Below are 18,891 nucleotides of genomic sequence, written 5' to 3' on the forward strand. Positions count from 1 at the left end.
ATAATTTTAATCTTACTGAGGTACAATTCTAAGAAAAATCTTAGAATTCCAGAATTCTAAGTATTAGGAGCTACATTTAGTCCAATGACTCCTTGAGAATACAGGCCCAGGACTCATAGGTGTCAAACTCCAGTCCTCAAGGGTCGGTGTCCTGCAACCTTTAGATGAGTTTCTCCTTCAACACGCCTGTTTAAAATAATTAGGTTCATTAGCAGGACTCTGGAGAACTTGACTGCATATTGAGTAGGTCATTTTAGGCATTTGACTCAGATGTGTTCAACTAAGGACACATCTCCAAGTTGCAGGGAACAGAGTTTGACATCCCTAGTCGGTGATTGACTCTGTACACCTGTGGCCACGATAGTGATTGAAACACCTGAATTCAGTTACCTGTATAGCTGACCCAGTACTTCTAGATACTATTACAATGAGGATGTTAATGGATTACAGTCCTATACTTTCTAAAAATTTTTAAATGCTGCATTAATCTAAATTACCCAATGAATAAACGCTACAGTAGATGACACGAACCTTTTGTAGAGGTGAAAGCGCTCCTCTTGCCTTAATGATGAAAAATATGAGCAAAGAGACTTATAAGCTTTTTACTGTTTAACTGGATTTCATCAGTCTATCCTCCATACATTAATTTTCTTTTGTCACGAATCATGTGCGCGCTGATGCTGTTGCGGTCTAAATAGGTATATTTGGGCGTTAAAACTCCGATTTCAGTCACATTTAGCGCGTTAATTCACAAATATCAGTCTGCCGAACCTTACCCGACTTGCAGATGAAATGTCACCTTAAATGTTTCTGTTCCTAAGAGATTAACCTCTATGCTAGCCAGTTAGCTGACGCATACAAGCACGCAAAGCACTTGCAGAAACATAATAAAGGTCAACTACATTATTTTGAGTGATTACGAAACCTGTCCTTAGAAAATACTACTGTCAGCTAAGAACATATTTAAGTTCCCAAAATAAATCAGGCCGCCGGTCTGCTACTAAAACAATGTTAGCAAAGCAGTTTTCTCGCTGCAAAGCCACTAGTGATTTAATTTTCGCAGAATCAAAAGCTATCATTTCCAAAAAATTGTGTAGATATGACGAAAAACCCATAACAGACGAGCAAAAAAGCTTGACATTGCGCTACTAATCAAGTCTGATATTTAATTTACCGGCGACTCCTACAGAAGTGAATCAAAGCCGCTAGCCACCTGGCTAATGCCGACAACTCTGAGCAGAAAATCAACCTCACCTAGTCGCTCCTTGTCTTCAGATTTTAAATCAATCCATACGAACTGATAGCTTAAAGTGATTTGCTTTTCTTGGATTCCAGTTTCGAGCGTCGGTGTGTTATTTTATTGTCAAAATGCGGGCAGCTAAGAGGAGAACATTGGGACGACAGGGCAAACACTAAAGAGAATGGCACAGACTTAATTCTCTCCAGGATATGACAACATCAGACAGGAAGTACTTCAAATAAATTCCAAAATAATTTAGAAACGAATTCAAATTAAACCTACAGCAGGTAAAAGGAGATCATAATTTTATTTTGGTTGCACAAGTACATCAAAAAAGAAAAACTTAAAATAAAATTACAGGCTTAGCGTCACTATTATTCCAAATTGTATTAAAAAACACACAATTTTTTTTAAGCTGATAAATATAAAAGTGGTCATTACTCACTATAAAATATTGCTTCTAGAGTCTAGCAGTTTAAGAACATGAGGATAAAGAGTCGTTACTGAGGTGAGTGGTTCTATGTGGGAGGTTACAGGTTGTACGCCTGACAGATATTCAGAGAATCTCTCAACATTAGGTCACGCAAACGCCACAATGCGTCCACCATGGTTGTGTGAGCTCCTTTGCTCTTCAGCCAGTGTGCTGGAAGCCGACTCTCCTGCTCTTTGGTCAGGTGGGCATCACGTCTTTGAGCTGTAAAGAAAATAATTTACTGATTTAAACAATGCTTTGCAAATATATTCAAACTGCCTGAACCTCTCCACATTTTGTTTTACCTGCAACAGCCTTCAAATCGTTTCACTGAGATTTTATGTCGTAGACCAACACAAAGAAGTATATTATCCAAGCTTTGAACATCTCATGGAGCACTGTACACCAATCATTTGTAAATCCAAAGAGAATGACGCAATCACAAATATGTAGGAAAATGTGTTCTGGTCAAATGAGACTAAAACTTTGCTTTCTGGCTTGCATGCAAGTGCTACGTTTTCACTGGAAAACCAACAACTTCAATACATCATTCCTACAACCACTTATGGTGATGGAAACAAGTATTTTCATGAGAGAGAGGAACGTTGTTCATAGTTGATGGAAAATTGGATGCAGATATGTACAAGGCATATCTAGAATAAAACCTTTTTGAAGCCAGCAAATATTTGAGACTGTGGGAGAGATTCACATTCTAATAGGACAATGACTTAACATACAACCGTTTTATTCTCTATATGAGCAGGGCTTATAGACACAGACTCCAAAAGATTTGCAGCTGGTAACTGAGTTAAGTGGTTTCCACAATACTAACATAGGGGGCCTGAATACAAATGTACACCTCAATTTTCATATTTTTATGAGGGAAAAAACTGAAAACCTTGTATCTATCTCCTTGAATTTAAGGATTACACACAACTTTATTTTTTAAATTTGTGATTGCAGCCCGATAAAATGTGGAAAAATCAAGGGGTATGAAACTTCTGAAAACTAAGCAAGCAGAACCACATACACATGTTTTTAGAAGTGTGTAAAAACATGAAAATGACATATTGTAAGTTTTGTTGATCCAGGAAAAAATACTAAAAATGTAGATCTTGCAACTTAATTCATTGAATTTACAAAAACAAACAGATACTAGAAAGTGTGCATTTCCTATGAAAATGCAAGTGTGAATGCTCAATGCTGAATGCTTTTGGTGAAAATGGCAAAAGAGTTTGAAGCCAACTGCTGAAGACTTGCGGAAAGGTAAGAAATAGTCCATGCAGTGTGAAAAACCCACGTAAAAGCCAAAATTAGCTAAAAAGCTAAAACTAGCTAAAATACTAATGATTAGGTATTTGCTACTAGTGGTAGCAAATAGGCTACCACTAGCATGCTGGGTTACTGTAATATATTCCATGAAATGTAAAATAAATAAAGCAAAAAAAAAAAAACCAAACTCATGTGAACCCTAAAATTTGAAAAGGACAGAAACTTCCCCTCATTCCTTCTGATAAAAACAGTGGGTGAATGAAATCCATACCTTTTATGGTTCTTGAGATATCAACATTTGCTTGGAAGCATCGTTTAGCACGGTGACTACAAAAAACATGCTACATGCAGTACGAAAAAAAGCAATGTCAAAAGCTCAAATTATTCCCAGGTGTTAAACAGCATAAAAGCTGTTAAAATGCCCAACTTTAAAATGGCCACTGCCTTTTTTCCTCCATGACAGCTCGAAACTAGATGATTCAATGCAATTAATAGGCAGGACCTGAAACATCCACTGTAAAACACAACAGACATTTTATATTGTAATTCTCAATTCTGCCACAGCGGTTTCCCCCATGGGGAGAAAAATTCATAAAAAGCTGATTATTATAAGAAGTATAAAGATTATGGATACCAAGAGAAATAGCCGGCATTAGGAGAGCAAGCTGAATAGTATAAAAGTTGAATGGTGAAAATGGCACAAAGTATGCAGGAGAAGAAGAGCGGCGAAATTTACAGAGCAACCAGAAAAGTGGAACTCATTAGTGTGAATGCCTAAAGCATTCACTCTAATGAGCACTTTTCTCAAATCTTCACTGTAGTAAGATCATGTACGGTAAGTTTTTTTTTAAATCCATGAAAACTCATCATTATGTAAGGTACGTTAGCTCAGCAGGTCAGAGCATGGTGCTAATAATGCTGAGGTCATGGGTTCAGTCCCCCAAACTGGCCAATTGAAATCTAAAGTCTTTCAGACAATCAACACTTCAAACTAAAAAAAGGCTGAAAAACAAAATCAACACTTCAAAATAAAAAATGGCTCTGAAATACAATCAACACTTCAAACTAAAAAAAGGCTGAAAAACAAAATCAACACTTCAAAATAAAAAATGGCTGAAAAATAAAATCAACACTCCAAAATAAAAAATGCTGGAAAATAAAATCAACACTTCAAAATAAAAGAAAGCTGGAAAATATACCTCTATGCATGTTGATTTTGAAAAAAATAAGAATATGAGCACTTTTGTCAAGATCATGCAAGTTTTTCTTAAATTGATGGAAACTAAACATTATGTAGTTTCAACATTAGCTCAGCTGGTCAGAGCGTGGCGCTAATAATGCCAAGGTCCTGGGTGCAATCCTCATACTGGCCAATTGAAATATAAAGTCTTCAGAAAATCAACACTTAAAAATAGCAGAAGGCTTTAAATTAAACCATTATGCATATTGATTTTGAAAAACATTAGAATACTAGAAAGTGTGCATTTCCTATGAAAATGCAAGTGTGAATTCTCAATGCTTTTGCTTGAAAATGACAAAAGCGTCTAAAGCCAACTGCTGAAGACTTGCAGAAAGGTAAGAAATAGTCCATGCAGTGTGAAAAACCCACATAAAAGCCAAAATTAGCTAAAAAGCTAAAACACTAATGATAGCAAATAGGCTACCACTAGCATGCTGGGTTACAGTAATATATTCCATGAAATGTTAAAAAAAAAAAAAAAACTCATGTGAACCCTAAAATTTGAAAAGGACAGAAACTTTCCCCTATTCCTTCTGATAAAAACATGCCTACAGCATTCACACTAATAATGGATGCCTACAGCATTCACACTAATAATGGATGCCTACAGCATTCACACTAATAATGGATGCCTACAACATTCACACTAATAATGGATGCCTACAGCATTCACACTAATAAGCCTAAAGGGAGCAGAAAGAAGCACCTTTCAGCATTTGGTCCCACTTGCTGACAGTGTTTGACTCAGAATTTAATCCCTCTATATACTTCAGGTAGGCCTCTGAGTGGAGCACCCTCTGTGTTTTTGGTGGTGGTGCCACAAACATCGGAGTAGTCGGCTGCAAGTGAGACGGCTGGCCCTGTCCTGGATATGGTGGAGGAGCATGCTGTCCTGGACTGAACATGCCAGGCTTGGAAGAAATAGAAAATAAATCAAAACTGAATGTTAATCACAACATTGTTGCATCACTACAATAACTGCCTTCTCCATTTAAGTGCAGCTACTGAGGAATCAATATGACTATAAACACACTCAATATGATTATTTACTAAAAAATTAAATAAATAAAAAACCACTCACCTGTTGAATGAAGTTGCTTTGCCCAGGACTTCCTGCCATGCCATTGATACCAGCTCCCATCATACCTAATTTAAGACATAACTTGCATTAGATTTAAGAAGGCCTGAGTTGGTTCTTATTGCTGGATTTCCTTTACATTAGGACTTACAACAACTTCTAAAATTGTTAGTCTATCAATATCAGTTAAATGTTAGTTATCTGGTATCAGCTCTATCATGCAATATGTGTATGAATATGGATGTTGTACATTAGGTGCGTTAAGTGAGTGAATGTTGGCTGTTTGAGAGCGGGGAGCTTTCTCAGCTCAGATGTGTGTAGCTCAGGCTTTGCAGCCTGTGGACCAGGTAAACCCCTCCAGCAGGAGAGACACCACCGCATGTGACTGAGCAGGTGTGGCTAGGACAGTCGGGCCCTTACCCTGATGTGGCATGCTCGGATACCCTGGCATGCCTTGGAGGAGATGGTGAGGAAGCAGGTTAGGACCCCCTGCAGGGTGAGGTGGCATTGGGGCCACACTCAGCAAACCCTCGTGGGGGCCCTGCATGGGCATGTATGGTGGACCGTAAGCTCCCATCATGCCTTTGGGAAGAAGGCGAGGAGAGCACAACACATTCATGCATAAGTTACATGCAGCTGTCTCTAAAACAACATGCACTACTGCTACTACACACATTTGCCCTTTTCACACATGCACCTTCAGAACATATGTTTATGTTTCAGTCAAGTTTCCTCCCTATTTAAGAATTACACTGAATGGAAGTGTGGCAGTTTATTATTTATATATGTTGAGCACTTCAGTTTATATGCAAGCAACATGGATGAGTTCTATGAAGGTAAAAAGGCAAAGAAGACAGACTTTGCCAAGTTTTCAATAGTGACATTAAGCCTGTCTCCACTTACACAATGTGAAAAGGAACTCTGGACAGTTGTGTAGTCTAAAGAAAAACTGATTAGTGAGGCTAATCACAACAAAAGGCTTTAATTTACCAGGGAGCATAATGCTTAACGTTAACAGAACAAAAGCATGTGTAGCAATACTGTGATCTGCTGTCACTGCAGTTGGTCTGATCTAGATTTAGCAACGTTATCACTCCGTTGCCATAGTGAATGTACGATGCAATCAGAGCTAAAGGTGGTCAACAAAATATTGGTGTGTGTAACCTTTCCTGGACCGGCAGTGTAGCTTAAGCAGGGAGTAAAAAGCCATAACATCGATATGACCTTAGGAATTGTTTGTGAGCATAAAGTTCCTTCATTTAATCCAAACTTATCATTTCAAGTAGCGTGAAAAATGATCCGTCTCTCATTGGGTCTACATCTTCAAAAAAACAACATGCATACATGCATGAGTGAGGAATAAGGAAAAGCTTTGTGTGAACTATTAGAAAATAAAATTGCACTTAATTTGCAAAAACTGGTAATGCTGAAGATACAGTGTGTGAAAGGGGCTGACAATGCACATGTTTGAAAATGAATAAATGTTAAAAAAAAAAACTGTATATTAAATGGAAAACTTGATAACAAACATTCCTGGTTAAAAAGTCAATCATGCAGTCACTGTCATGCAAAATCACACATGAAACTGGAGATGATGACAATATAAAATATGTAACAGAAGCAAAAGAAGAAATGAAATGCTTCCAGAATGTGGTTTTATATCAAAAAAGGTCTACAATGTTAAAGGAAGGTCAAGGTTTTCAAACAGTCCAGCCTCATTTTCCTGCTGCCTTGTTGTCAAACACTCGTGCTGTCTCTGAGAGGGGTTACCTGACACAGGTGTCATGGACTGGTTTATCATTCCCATAGTGCTAGGCGAAGGCACCACCCCCATCAGTGCCCCTACGGGGGTACCTGCTCTAGGGGAACCTTGCTTGAAGGGCCTGTCACGTTCTTGTTGCTCCACTATCCTGGCGGCACGCTCTGAAACATGAAAACAGTTTCTTGGTTGACATCTGCTAACACAGAGACCCTGATCCAAGCTTGCAGGTCCTAATGATTCACCTTCATATTCAGCTTTCTTAGAAGCTTCAAGGTTTCTCCACTCCGTGCCAACAAGACGACTCAGCTCCCCGAAAGAATAATCGGGGTGTCGAGCTTTGATGATTGCTCGCACTTCACTGCTGAACAGGATGTAGCCACTCATGTTGATCTTTCTCTTGGCTCCCTCCTTCTTTGCCAACCCTTTTACCTTAGGAGTTGCCTTAATAATAAATAAAAGAAATTAATCCATTGTAATATCCTGCAGTAAGAAATTGAAGCTTCTGATTGTAAAATAAAATGCAGTTTTATTTTACAAGTGTATGAATACCTGAGGTGTGTAGGACAAAATGTCCATGTCACTTGTAAGAGAGGATTGCATCTGAGGCATAGAGGGTGTTGTTGGAGCGTCTTCATCTTCATCCATGTCATCCATGTCGTCATCTGCATCCTCCAGTTTCACCTCAAGCTCATCTATTTTTTTGTCCAAGAAGGGTGAAGCTTCCTTTTGCGGCACTATCAGTTTCCTATAAAAGATATCAAAACAAACAAAAGATAAAACAGATGGGAACAAATTGGCTCCATTAGGAAATCAAATAATATAATTTAGTTCCCAAACCTGAAATAATAGACCTCATCCTCCACCACTTTGGAGGTGTACGAGAACCGTTTCAAACCCTTAAATTTTTTCATTGTCTTCTCTGTCTCAATGTAACGGCTCTCACACAGTAGGATATCTTCCTCTGCAAACTCAGTGGGTCTGTTGGACAGGTAGTCCTTAAAAGAGGACACCATGCATTTACCTGACAGAGAGAAAGAAATATTTTTACTGAATTATACTAACACTTAAATGTAAGCTTTATCCCCACTATTTTGGGGATCACATACTTCACATACACTACAAAGTGAAAAAAATATGCGGGGGGGAAAAGGTGGACAGCCTGTAAGGGGACCGCCTGTAATCAGGCAATTGGCTTCTTAATCTAAGCAAGTGGCTGGGGAATCAGAAAACTAATGGTCTGAATGTTGGCACAAAAATGACTGAACAAAAGTTTCAGAAAGAGTTTTTCAAAAAAGTACCCATGACACAAGACATGGGCAGGGTCTCCTCTCGGTGACTCAGAAACACTTCTCTCTTGTAGAACATTTTTGTAGGCTCATGCTCCGTTTCCTCTGGATGAATAAAAATGGGTCCAAAGAGAAAGGTAGTTCCATTCTGTACCCACAGCTTTTCTAACCTGCAGGGCAACCAGAGGAGTCATCAAATATAATCAATCAATAACTATATCATCTTTAAACAGGATCAGCATTATTTAAAACATTATTTCCTTAACAATTGCTTGAATGATGAACTTTCACCAACCTGGCAACCCGAGGTTTTGACAGACCATGTGATTGGATGTAAACAAAGTCTCCCACTTTAAACCACAAGCTGTTGAAGCGTAATTGCTCATAGTACTGGCAGCTTGGTTCAGTTGCACTCATCTCCATAGGGACGTCTTCTCTCTCCTAAGTAAATTCATGAATGTACACAGAAGAGATGTTTATACTTTCATAATGTTTTGTACACAGAAATGACAACTCCTTAGTCACCCTGTCCCATGTCAGGAAGTGGGTAGCCACCTTAGGAGTTAATTAATCCTCAGTAGGACATGAAAAATAATAAATGTTTTTGCTGAGTAACAATACATGAGGGAAATCAATTTTCCTTTTTCTCATGACGTCAGCTACACGATTATACTTTAAAGTGAGATTCCCTGTAGAGCAAGTACTCCAGTTTCATAATTCATAATAATGAGGTACACTAAATAACTGTTGTTCTTTAAAGTTTACAAAAAAAAAAATCTAATTTTGCTATTGCAAATAAATGTATATAAAATCTTTAAACCCTAATGTCAAGTATTTAATTCAGGAAAACATGACATCATCTGACCTTTTCAATAAAATTGCCATGGCCAGTGTATGACATTGCCATTTTTTCCAGGTCGGGTTTGGCAAACATTGACGCTACACGCACAACAGGAAGAGGAACTTCTCGGGGTACGAGTTTCACAGAACTCTCCGGCATGGCCCAGACTTTGATCTTCTTGAAGGACTTGGTTCTGGCAGCATAACGTGATTCACACACATACACATCCTCTGGTTTAAAGCCCTCAGGCTGCATCTTGAAATAATCCTACACAAAGCAGAAGGTTGCTAATAAATAAATTTGATAACTGAATAAAAAATCTGGTTTTCATTACTGTTTTCATTTTAGAGTAGTCTTACCTTCACAAAAATGACCATACATTTGTCAAGAACTTTACTAATGGAAACCTTGTTGTAGTAGTCGCTCTTGAAGACCTCTTTTTCCAGAAACTTGCGAGTGGCCAAATGAAAAGTTTCGCTGGGTCTATAAAACCAGCAGCCGTAGAGCCATTTTCCACCTTCCGACACAAAAGTAAAGAAAGATTAAAACACACAGAGTTTTCCAAAATCCTTGTTCAGTAAACTGAAACAAGGATATCAATGGTTTACTTCCTGAGAGCAGATTAAGTGGTAAAAAGTAGAATTTTTACCCGTTTCATCTTCCCACAAACGTTCGATGCAGACAACATGAGGCTTCAGGTTTGGTTCTGATGGCTCCACATAAACAAACTCGCCCACATGGTAAGTTGTGTTCTCAAAGCTGCATTCCTCCCTGTAAACAATCTTTGATTCTGATTCAGACTGCCATCCCTCTTTCTGTAAGTCTTCTGCTTTCTTCGCCTCTGTAAATGAGAACCCAAAGAATGATTTAAATGGGCTGAAAAAATGTTTAGTCTTATTCACATCATTGTGATGAAGCTTTGCAGCAATCAACTGGCAGGGATCAGAATTTGACATTTTTCTTAATTTGCTCTAATTTGTGATCACCAAGTCAAATAAAAAATGTTTTCTTGCAGTCATTCTTTCTATCAATCCAGAAACTGGTTACAACCAGGAAATGGAATATTGATGCATCACCACCATACTGAGAGAAACATATACAAACCTTTGTTTTCCTCCTCTTCCTGTGTTTTTTGCTTATCTTCCTCAATCTCTTTAGGGATTTTCTCCCTCTTATCCTGCTCCACGTCGTTGTGCAGGTGCTTTAACGTGTAATTGAGGGCAATAGAGAGTAAGATCTCTCCATTCTTGCACAGCTCATCCCTGATCTTTATAAAAAATTGATGAAGCTCAACAGCATCCTCAAACACCTCAGAGTCAGTCCTGTAAAGTGAAAAAAAAGTATCTTCAACCGCAAGACACAGCTTCCAAAAGTAAAGCAGATGAAAAAATGAGTCAAAACAGCCAGCTAAATTAAATAGATAAATTAAAAGATATATAACCATCGACAACATTAAATATCAGAAAACATTTAAGCTGATTTTCGTATTTGTCTTATGATCCAAGACAATGTGGCCAATTTATTATAAATAAGAATCACTATTTTCAACTAAAAACTATTTGGAATCAAGTAAGTAAAAACATTATAATGGATTAGTTAAATTTCATTCTGATATTTACAAACAAGATCACTACAACTATAAACAAATGTTTTATTTATCAGCTAAAGTTGATCATATCACTGAGTGAATGTAAACTCTTGAAATTGTGGTGAAAGATACCAATTACCCAATTACAATCATCTCTGCAAAAAACATCTGTTTTACTTAAAACTCTTTTTGGTATTCAAAACAAATGTTTTTTACATACTGAAATTAAAGGTATTTTCAGAGGGACCTACATTTTATGTTTTTTTTTATTTAAGTTCCCATACCTGTTCAGCCTTCTTGCCTTCTCCAGCACCTCAAACACATGCTCCTGGAAAATGTCCAGTCTCCGGTAAAGACCCCGCTCCACATTATTCCTGATGATGTCAAAGTTAAGCATCGGCCTCTCAGGGGCACTTGGATCCACAGCAGGAATCTCAGCCAGAGAGTCACTGTAACATCGGCCCTCTTCATCCTGGTGGCCCATTACCGACACAAACAGATTCCTGATCAGCTCTCGCACCAGAGGTCCCACAGGAGGGGGGCCGGAGTCCTCCCCTCGCTCCTGCTGCTTTCGCGTCTCCAGTAGCACTCTGTGCAACACCAGAGCGTCCCTGTAGATCAGTGACTCTGGCTCATTGTAGATGCAAGCGTTGTTGAACATGAGAGCAAAATCCTCGAACAGAGCTTCAACATCCTGATAGCGGCCTGTTAACATGTGGCTTCTGATGCGCTCCATATCGATGGGTCTTTTAATTGTGGCGTAGTAGTCAGGCAGCTCGGAGCGAGACGGCAGCCGGAGAAAGATTGTGCTTAAACGGCGACCTCGGCGGTCTGTGAAGTTTCGGACGGCATCGTAGAGCTCATTTAATTTCTGCTGGAGAGGGGTGAGGTATTTGGACTTCTTTGGAGAAATGCCACTTTTTCCTGGGGATAGAAAATTTAACTCTGTATTAAAACTGCAAATGAGAGTTGCAAAACAATGACTAGTTGGATAAAACGTTATGAAATCACAAAGCAGGTCACAAACGTCTGCAAAATATGATGGCACACCTTATAAAGCTTTGTAAAAAGCCCAAAAATAACCTCTTTTTTTGAAAGAGTAATATCTCAACATGTTACGATTAGATAGTACATTTGGTCACTATATTAGTGGGGGTTGTAAAAGACCCAAAGATGACCCACTTTAAATTACTGGCAAAGACTCTAGATTTTTTTTTATATGTCCCACTACTTTTAATGATTTCATTTAGCAAAATTAGGCTTTTAGAAGAGAAACCGGCCCAAAGCATCTTAGCTGCTCCATCATACTTAACAATAGGAAGGTGTTATACCACATAATTATATCTTCCTTCATGCTTTTCCTATTTGACTATTTTCTAGTAGAAAAGTTCCATCTTAGTATACTTTTGACTAACAGTTTTACTTCAGGCAGCTTACTAATTAGAATTATCTAGAAACTCTGATGCACGCAAAAATGTAAACTATGAATTAAAAAAATTGTTTCAGTTAAATTTAAAGGGACTTATAAGACACTCAATTGATTAACCAGTGAGTTAGTAACAAAGTTATTTCTGTGACATCATATTGACACTGAACAAGTGTTCTTGTTTGACATTAAAACAATTCTTCAACATTATAAGATCAAAGTAAAGGAGGGATTTATTTTAAGACCTTTTACAGTTCCTTACTAAGGGTGCCAATAACACCTCCGTCCAAGAAGACAGGATTCGCTGATGATAGTTTCGTCCCCAAACTGCTGACTAAGCGTCAACTTTGAATAAAAGAATAGTCCAGGTTTTCTACCGCTGGAATGTAAATGGGCTAAGCTAATACAGAAACTGAAGAAAAAAATATTTGCAATGAAAACAAAATTGTAAATTTGCAACTAGCAAAATATTTCAAAGGGTATGTATGGATTGAATATATTTGACTGCAGCACATCCAGTCTGTCTAGTAGGTCAATTAAAACACAGCAAACACTGACAACACCTACGTAATTTCAATTTAGGTGATCCCACATCCTCCTCCTCTGGTGGTGGCCCCAACTCCTTCCGCTTATCTTTTAGTATCTTCTCTAAAACATCTGCATCATTATACACCTGCATAAACCCAAAAACTAGAGTCAGAAAAGTGTATTGCATTTCAAAATGAGTTTTTAAATGCAACTGCAACTCCCTAAATAAATGTATAATATTTTATAAAAGAAGTCTTGCTGCAGACCTGAGATCCCTCCTCGTTATAATGCCGAGCGTTACGAAACATAAGCTTCATGTCCTCTATGAGCTCCTCCTCGTTCCCGTAGCGTTCATTTTTAATCTTGTGCTCGATGGTTTTCAGGTCCATCGGTTCGAGGATGACGTTATAGTAGTCAGGGTAGTCTTTCTTGGATGGTTTGACCATGAAAAGATCACACAGACGTCTGCTGGTAGCTGCCTCCCTGGCTTCACTCACTGCTGCGTACAACGCTTTCATTCGGTTCTTTTTGATATTTTTCTTGTGGCTGGACACACGTAGAAAAACATCAAACTGTAAGGATATAAACAACTTAAAATTATTAAAGAATACTTAACATTAAGATCCTACAACCTTTTCCTCTTGACGCTTCCTGCATCAGATGACAAAATGCTATCTCCATCTTCCTCATCTTTCCTCAGAAGCTCCCTTTTCTTAGCCTAAACAAACAACAGAAACAAACACATAACAATAAGTTATCTATTCAATATTTTTTGTTGTTTTGGACTAATATCACATTTAACAACAAATTACTACCTGCATAATCTGCTGCAGCCTGAAGGCTCGTTTGTATATGCTAGAGTTGGGCATGTTGTAGCGCTTCGCGTTCTCAAACATCAAATTGAGGTCGGCATCTATCTGTTCCACGCTGTCATACTCGCCATTCTTCATCTTTGCCCTAAAAATGTAAATGCAGCACCTTGATTTTAACTCCTTTTGCCCATGCACACTTCCAGTAGAACTATCATTTGAAGAAAAGTCAATGAAGTCAATTGAAATGTAATAAACCTTATTTGCTGCAGCGAGATGGGCTGTTTTATCTGCTGATAGTAATCAGGATACTCCCTGCGGGACGGCAGTTGCTGGAAAGGTTCGGAGAAAACCTGGCCCTGGCTGTTCCGGGCCCCCCGCACGGCTTCGTACAGCTGGAAGATTGGATTGCTCATCTCCATGCTTGAACTCTGGCTCTCTGCCTCTGACTCGCCCTCATCATAGCAGACGGAGCCTGTAAGCATTTAAAGTTTGAACAGTTATTTTTGAACGTAGCTATTATTTTTTTCCATATCCAAAATAATTGCTAAATTTTACCAGAAAGCACAGGGTCATCCTCACTCTCTGAACCATAATGAAGAGCAACGCTGACACCAGAAAAGCGATCCGCTTGTCCTGATTTGCGGTTTCTGCAGGAGAGCCATAAATTTAAAAACATATTTGTCTGAATAATTCGGTGGTCTTAAGAAGTGCAACTATCTGAGTACCTGATACGAATGCTAGATTTAGTAGGCTCAGCATGTTCGAGTTCAGTCTTGCGTTGGATGAAGACTTTTTTTATGGTGTTTGCATCCTGTAAAATAGGAAAACATGATTAGATTATTTTAGGAACAACAAAAATATCAAAAACAAAAAAGAGAAAAGATTTCACCTTGAAAACCTGAGATCCTGGTTCATTGTACGTTTTGGCATTTTTGGTCATCAAGTCAATGTCCTTGGCCATAGCATGAACACTTTTATAGTATCCAGTCTGTTGACATAAAGTAAAACAGTCAAGTACCAGTACAAAGATCTAAAATTGTGAAACAAGTTTGTTTGCAAAGCATAACAGAAAAGGAGTAAGTAGGTTACCTGTATTCTCTGAGCAATCGTTCTGAGATCGATTGGTTCTTTTATAATAGCATAGTAGTCTGGGTATTGCTATGAAGGACAGACAAGGTGTGAAACAAAACAATCAAACATGTCAGTATTAAAAGAAATAAATGAAATAATACTTTGGGGCTTTAATTTGGAATCAAGTCTACACAAAGAGATTAGAAGAATACAAAACGCTTAATGCGTCAACTCATGTTTATTGTACTTTTATAAGTATGAAAGTAAGTATGATAAATTAACTGGTATTATTACAAGTCTGAATACTAACCACTTTGGAAGGCAGTTTTTGGAATAGTTCACTGACGAGGTGGCCTGAGGGGTCGGTGTGTGACACTATGGCCTCCAAGAGTTGCTCCAGGACTTCTTTCAGACTGCTACCCGATGTCTAAAATATAAATAAGCAAGTTAGAGGTTCAACAATATAAATAATACAGTATGTCTGTCAAAGTCGCTGTGTTACAATCAGATAAACATTAGCAATTTAACAATATCCGAATACAAACACCTACCTCATATTCATTTGACAGTCCTGAATTAGCCATCATGTCGTCACCTTCTTCATCGTCCTCATCTCCATCTCCAGGCTGCACAAATTCATTCCTTGTTTGCAAATACACTTCCCACAGCTTGCTCGCTGTTTGATACTCCTCACTGTCACTCTGATTAGACACAAGCATAAGGTGGGACATCAGATGTGCAGCCACACTAGTCACACTTAAAAATTAGAGATCAAAACTGTCAAAATTCTTTTGCACAGGCTGTGTTTACTGGCATTATCCCACACATGGTAATGTAGTGAGAGAGGCACAGTGGCTGCTCAGCTACTGACAGAAAGGCATCGCAGAGAGTGAATAAAAATGCCCAGCACATCAACAGTCTGCCACCATTCTTGGACTATGTTGCCACCTTCCTTAGCCTGGTAACAAAAATGTCCTCTGACCCCTTCCATCCTAGATGGTATCTGTTTAAACTCCCTCCCTCTAGAAGGCAGTGAAGCTCTACTAAATGCATAACAAAATAGACTCAAGAACACTGTCTTCTCCTGATGCTTTACCATATTTCATGTTTTCTATTTACATGGACTATTTATTTAGCTAAAATGGTTATAAATGATTGTCTATATGCTGGTTTCTTTGTAAACAGCACTGTGTATTTTACTTTATTCTTTTTTGCACCACACCAGATATTTAAATCATGCTGACTATTTGGTACAGAGCAGAGTGTTAATTATAAATCTCCAATGTCCCTATATCTATGCCCACACAAAGGCTTGATTACATTAATAACCATAGTCAATCCCTTCCCCAAATGTCATTCTGTTATAAAATGGACTCTTTATGATTAAGAATGTATTGTAATCAAATTGGATGTTACCAATCTCTGTTCCGATCTAGCAGTATAGTTGGGCTTTTACCAAGAAAAGAAGTTTACGGGCTAAATTTTAATATTTTTAAAGGTTAAACAAAATAAAACTAAATTCATGCTCATATTAAGAGCAAATGCTGTTTACAGCCTATGTAGCAGCAAGGTTTATGGTACAAATTTACTGCTGATGAGAATCACAAATTAAATATACCTTGTAGAAATTTCTAGCATTATTAAACATGAGCTGAAAATCCGCAGTAAGCTGCTCCACATCATTGTATTCTTCTGACTTCAGTTTGTACTGGATTTTCGTCATATCAATTGGCTGGGAGACAACTTCATAGTAATCAGGCTGATTCCTGAAAAAGAAGAAAAAGAAAATGAAGTCTAACCATTTGTACATTACATTGTTTGTGTATTAACCTTGCAGCACTCACACTATTACCATAACTGAGTGAATGGTATTTTAAAATGCTCCTCATAGTTTCTCATTATGTGTCATCACATGTTTTGTCATAAGTATATTGCAAACACAATGTTAGATGATCTGTCTACTCATATTTCAAGCCTTCTGATGTATTATAATAGGATAAAAGGACCTGAATCAATTTCAAATTGATGCAGTAACTCAGAGTAAAATAAAAATTGGGAAAACCTAGTTTTTGACCCTATGATCAACTTTTTTTTAAATAAGGATAAAAAATATGGCCAATCCTCAGGCTATTTCCATCTCAATAATCATTTGTCATTTTATTTATAATATTATTTTAAATTATGCTATTAAAGGAGAAATTTCCAGAAATTCCAAAAAGACTGAAACAGTTAGTTCCTTAAAATCAAGTCTAAAAATCAATTTGTTTAGAGCTGCTTTTTATTAATAACCGAAACTTCATTAATCTCAGTCCATATTCCAACATTCCTTTATTTTGCCATTGCAATGTTTCTTGGTTTTTGTTGTTTTATGTTTTCATCAAGTCACTTTGAATCGCCTTACCTTAAAAAAAAGATTAACATACCTACTAATGTTTTATCTTTTATTTTGTGAAGTAAAACACAGTTAAAGTGAAACGTTAGCTATATTTTACAGGCTGCTACATAAGTCACCAAGGCAAACTTTAATAAACTGCTCAGATTGAAATTTAGAGTGTTGGTTTATAGTAGTAGGCGCTGGTCTTCTAAATATTACCTCCTCTTTGGTACCCTAAGGAAAACTTCACAAAGTTGCCTCCCTTGATCATCCTTGTAGTCTTTAACAGCATTAAACAGCTCATGGCACACAGCGATCTGGAGGACAAAAGGAAAACACACTCAGCCGTTGAGACCGGGATTTACAATAAACCAAGTCCCGTCAGAATAAGTGTAATCGTGCAATGAAAAGGCGCACTCACCGTGTCAACAGGGGGAACATTGGAGATCTTCCTTTTCTTCCTGCCGCTTCCAGCCGTCGAAGACGCATCCTCAGGATCTCCTCCTCCGCTGACACTGCTGCAGGGAGAGGTGGCTCTTCTCCTCTTAGAGTTCGCTGACATCGCCGACTGCTTTAACAGTCTAGCCCGCTAGCTAAAAACAAGATCCAAAAAAACAAACAAATAATATAATAAGAATAAAAATCTGTTACCAGATTAATTCAAGAGACCATCAGTTGTTAACGCCCCCACCAAGAACAAAGTTAAAGAAGGAACTACCACTCAACGGGTTGCTACGGCTAGAATGAAACAAAGCAAACCGACGAGCGGCTACTAGCATCCCATTCTAGTCATCTTGCTACTTTTATGAAAAGGAACGTTAATTAAACAAAAGTTCCACAAAAGATAAAGAAGTCCCAAACTAAAAACCGATTATGTTTTTGATACATATCTTACCGAAGTTCGGAAAATGTCACTTTAATTCCCTGAGCAAAAAAGAAAAACAGTCAAAGCTAGCTATATTGCTAGCTTAGCGTTCTTTGAAAACTCCTGTCCGGAAGTTGAAAATGTGTTAAGTTTGTCAGTGGGAGGTGCTGACCTCTTGAGTGTAGAGGGGGTACTACATCTAAAAGAATACAAGCGCAAATACCGAAGACTGAGTGTTTTACTGCAAAAAGAAAAGTAGTTCTTTTACTCACTAACCAAATAACACCATTAAAATCTATAAGTAGATTTTCTTGGCTAGTATAATCTGTAAAGGGTTTGAAGTTACTCTGTAAACACTGTTTACTGAGGTTTTAAATTTATCTAAAGCTGCAAGTGAACAGATTTATTTTTTCAGTCAGTGTGTTACACCCTGATCAGTACAAAGAGCAACGTAAGGACACACAGGAGGATTTTGCACACTCTCACTCATACCTAGAGGCTCGAGCAATTAAGTGAGACCGAGACCAACCAACCAGCTGTTGGAGTACCGAAGAAAACTTCTCCGCCCGCATCCCTGGTGAGTAAAGGTAATCTCTACGTAGAAACACCGAAAAAATATCCCCTCACATTGAAATGTAACATTATGTTGCTGCAATAAGTGTGTTTAGACATCTTTACCACAGAATCCATTAACTGCACTGGTAAACTACTAAATATGTTTGTAATTTTTTGACAATATTTTGCCATTAACGTTTGTTTGTTAGTCCAGGACATTTACTTTCCAAAAGACCAAAAATAACGAAAAAATTAAAATTCTTTTCGACCAACATAACGATAAACTGTGCAGATATAGCAGAGGTTTGTCACGTTGAAGTTTTTATGATTAATTTTGTTTATTTCTGATTTATTATAGTCCTCCACATATTAGAGTTAACCAAGCTGTCAAATTATTTACTTATTATTTAATTATTTTTAAACAATGATCTATCATTTTCTTTAATCATTTACTGGCATCAGACTTTTTGCCTGTCCACAC

At 37.8% G+C, this 18,891-nt stretch overlaps 1 protein-coding gene across 1 annotated transcript; it reads right to left on the minus strand.

Moving 5' to 3' along the window:
• Window positions 1–1,655: 1,655 nt before the first annotated feature.
• pbrm1l (polybromo 1, like) lies at window positions 1,656–17,995 on the minus strand. Its single transcript, XM_032548883.1, has 30 exons — window positions 17,886–17,995; window positions 17,412–17,583; window positions 17,210–17,307; window positions 16,235–16,382; window positions 15,168–15,317; window positions 14,927–15,043; window positions 14,635–14,703; window positions 14,435–14,533; window positions 14,271–14,356; window positions 14,101–14,192; window positions 13,801–14,017; window positions 13,549–13,690; window positions 13,366–13,451; window positions 13,000–13,279; window positions 12,773–12,878; window positions 11,064–11,703; window positions 10,296–10,513; window positions 9,841–10,032; window positions 9,551–9,708; window positions 9,216–9,458; window positions 8,646–8,791; window positions 8,363–8,520; window positions 7,902–8,085; window positions 7,614–7,809; window positions 7,307–7,505; window positions 7,073–7,225; window positions 5,723–5,884; window positions 5,306–5,370; window positions 4,931–5,135; window positions 1,656–1,934 (listed from the first exon to the last, which is right to left on the minus strand). The coding sequence occupies exons 2-30, from the start codon at window positions 17,550–17,552 to the stop codon at window positions 1,771–1,773; spliced, it is 4,914 nt and encodes a 1,637-aa protein (XP_032404774.1). The 5' UTR covers window positions 17,553–17,583; window positions 17,886–17,995; the 3' UTR covers window positions 1,656–1,770.
• Between the last annotated feature and the right edge of the window lie 896 nt (window positions 17,996–18,891).

This window comes from Xiphophorus hellerii, chromosome 20 (assembly GCF_003331165.1).
Source record: "Xiphophorus hellerii strain 12219 chromosome 20, Xiphophorus_hellerii-4.1, whole genome shotgun sequence".
NCBI lineage: Eukaryota > Metazoa > Chordata > Actinopteri > Cyprinodontiformes > Poeciliidae > Xiphophorus > Xiphophorus hellerii.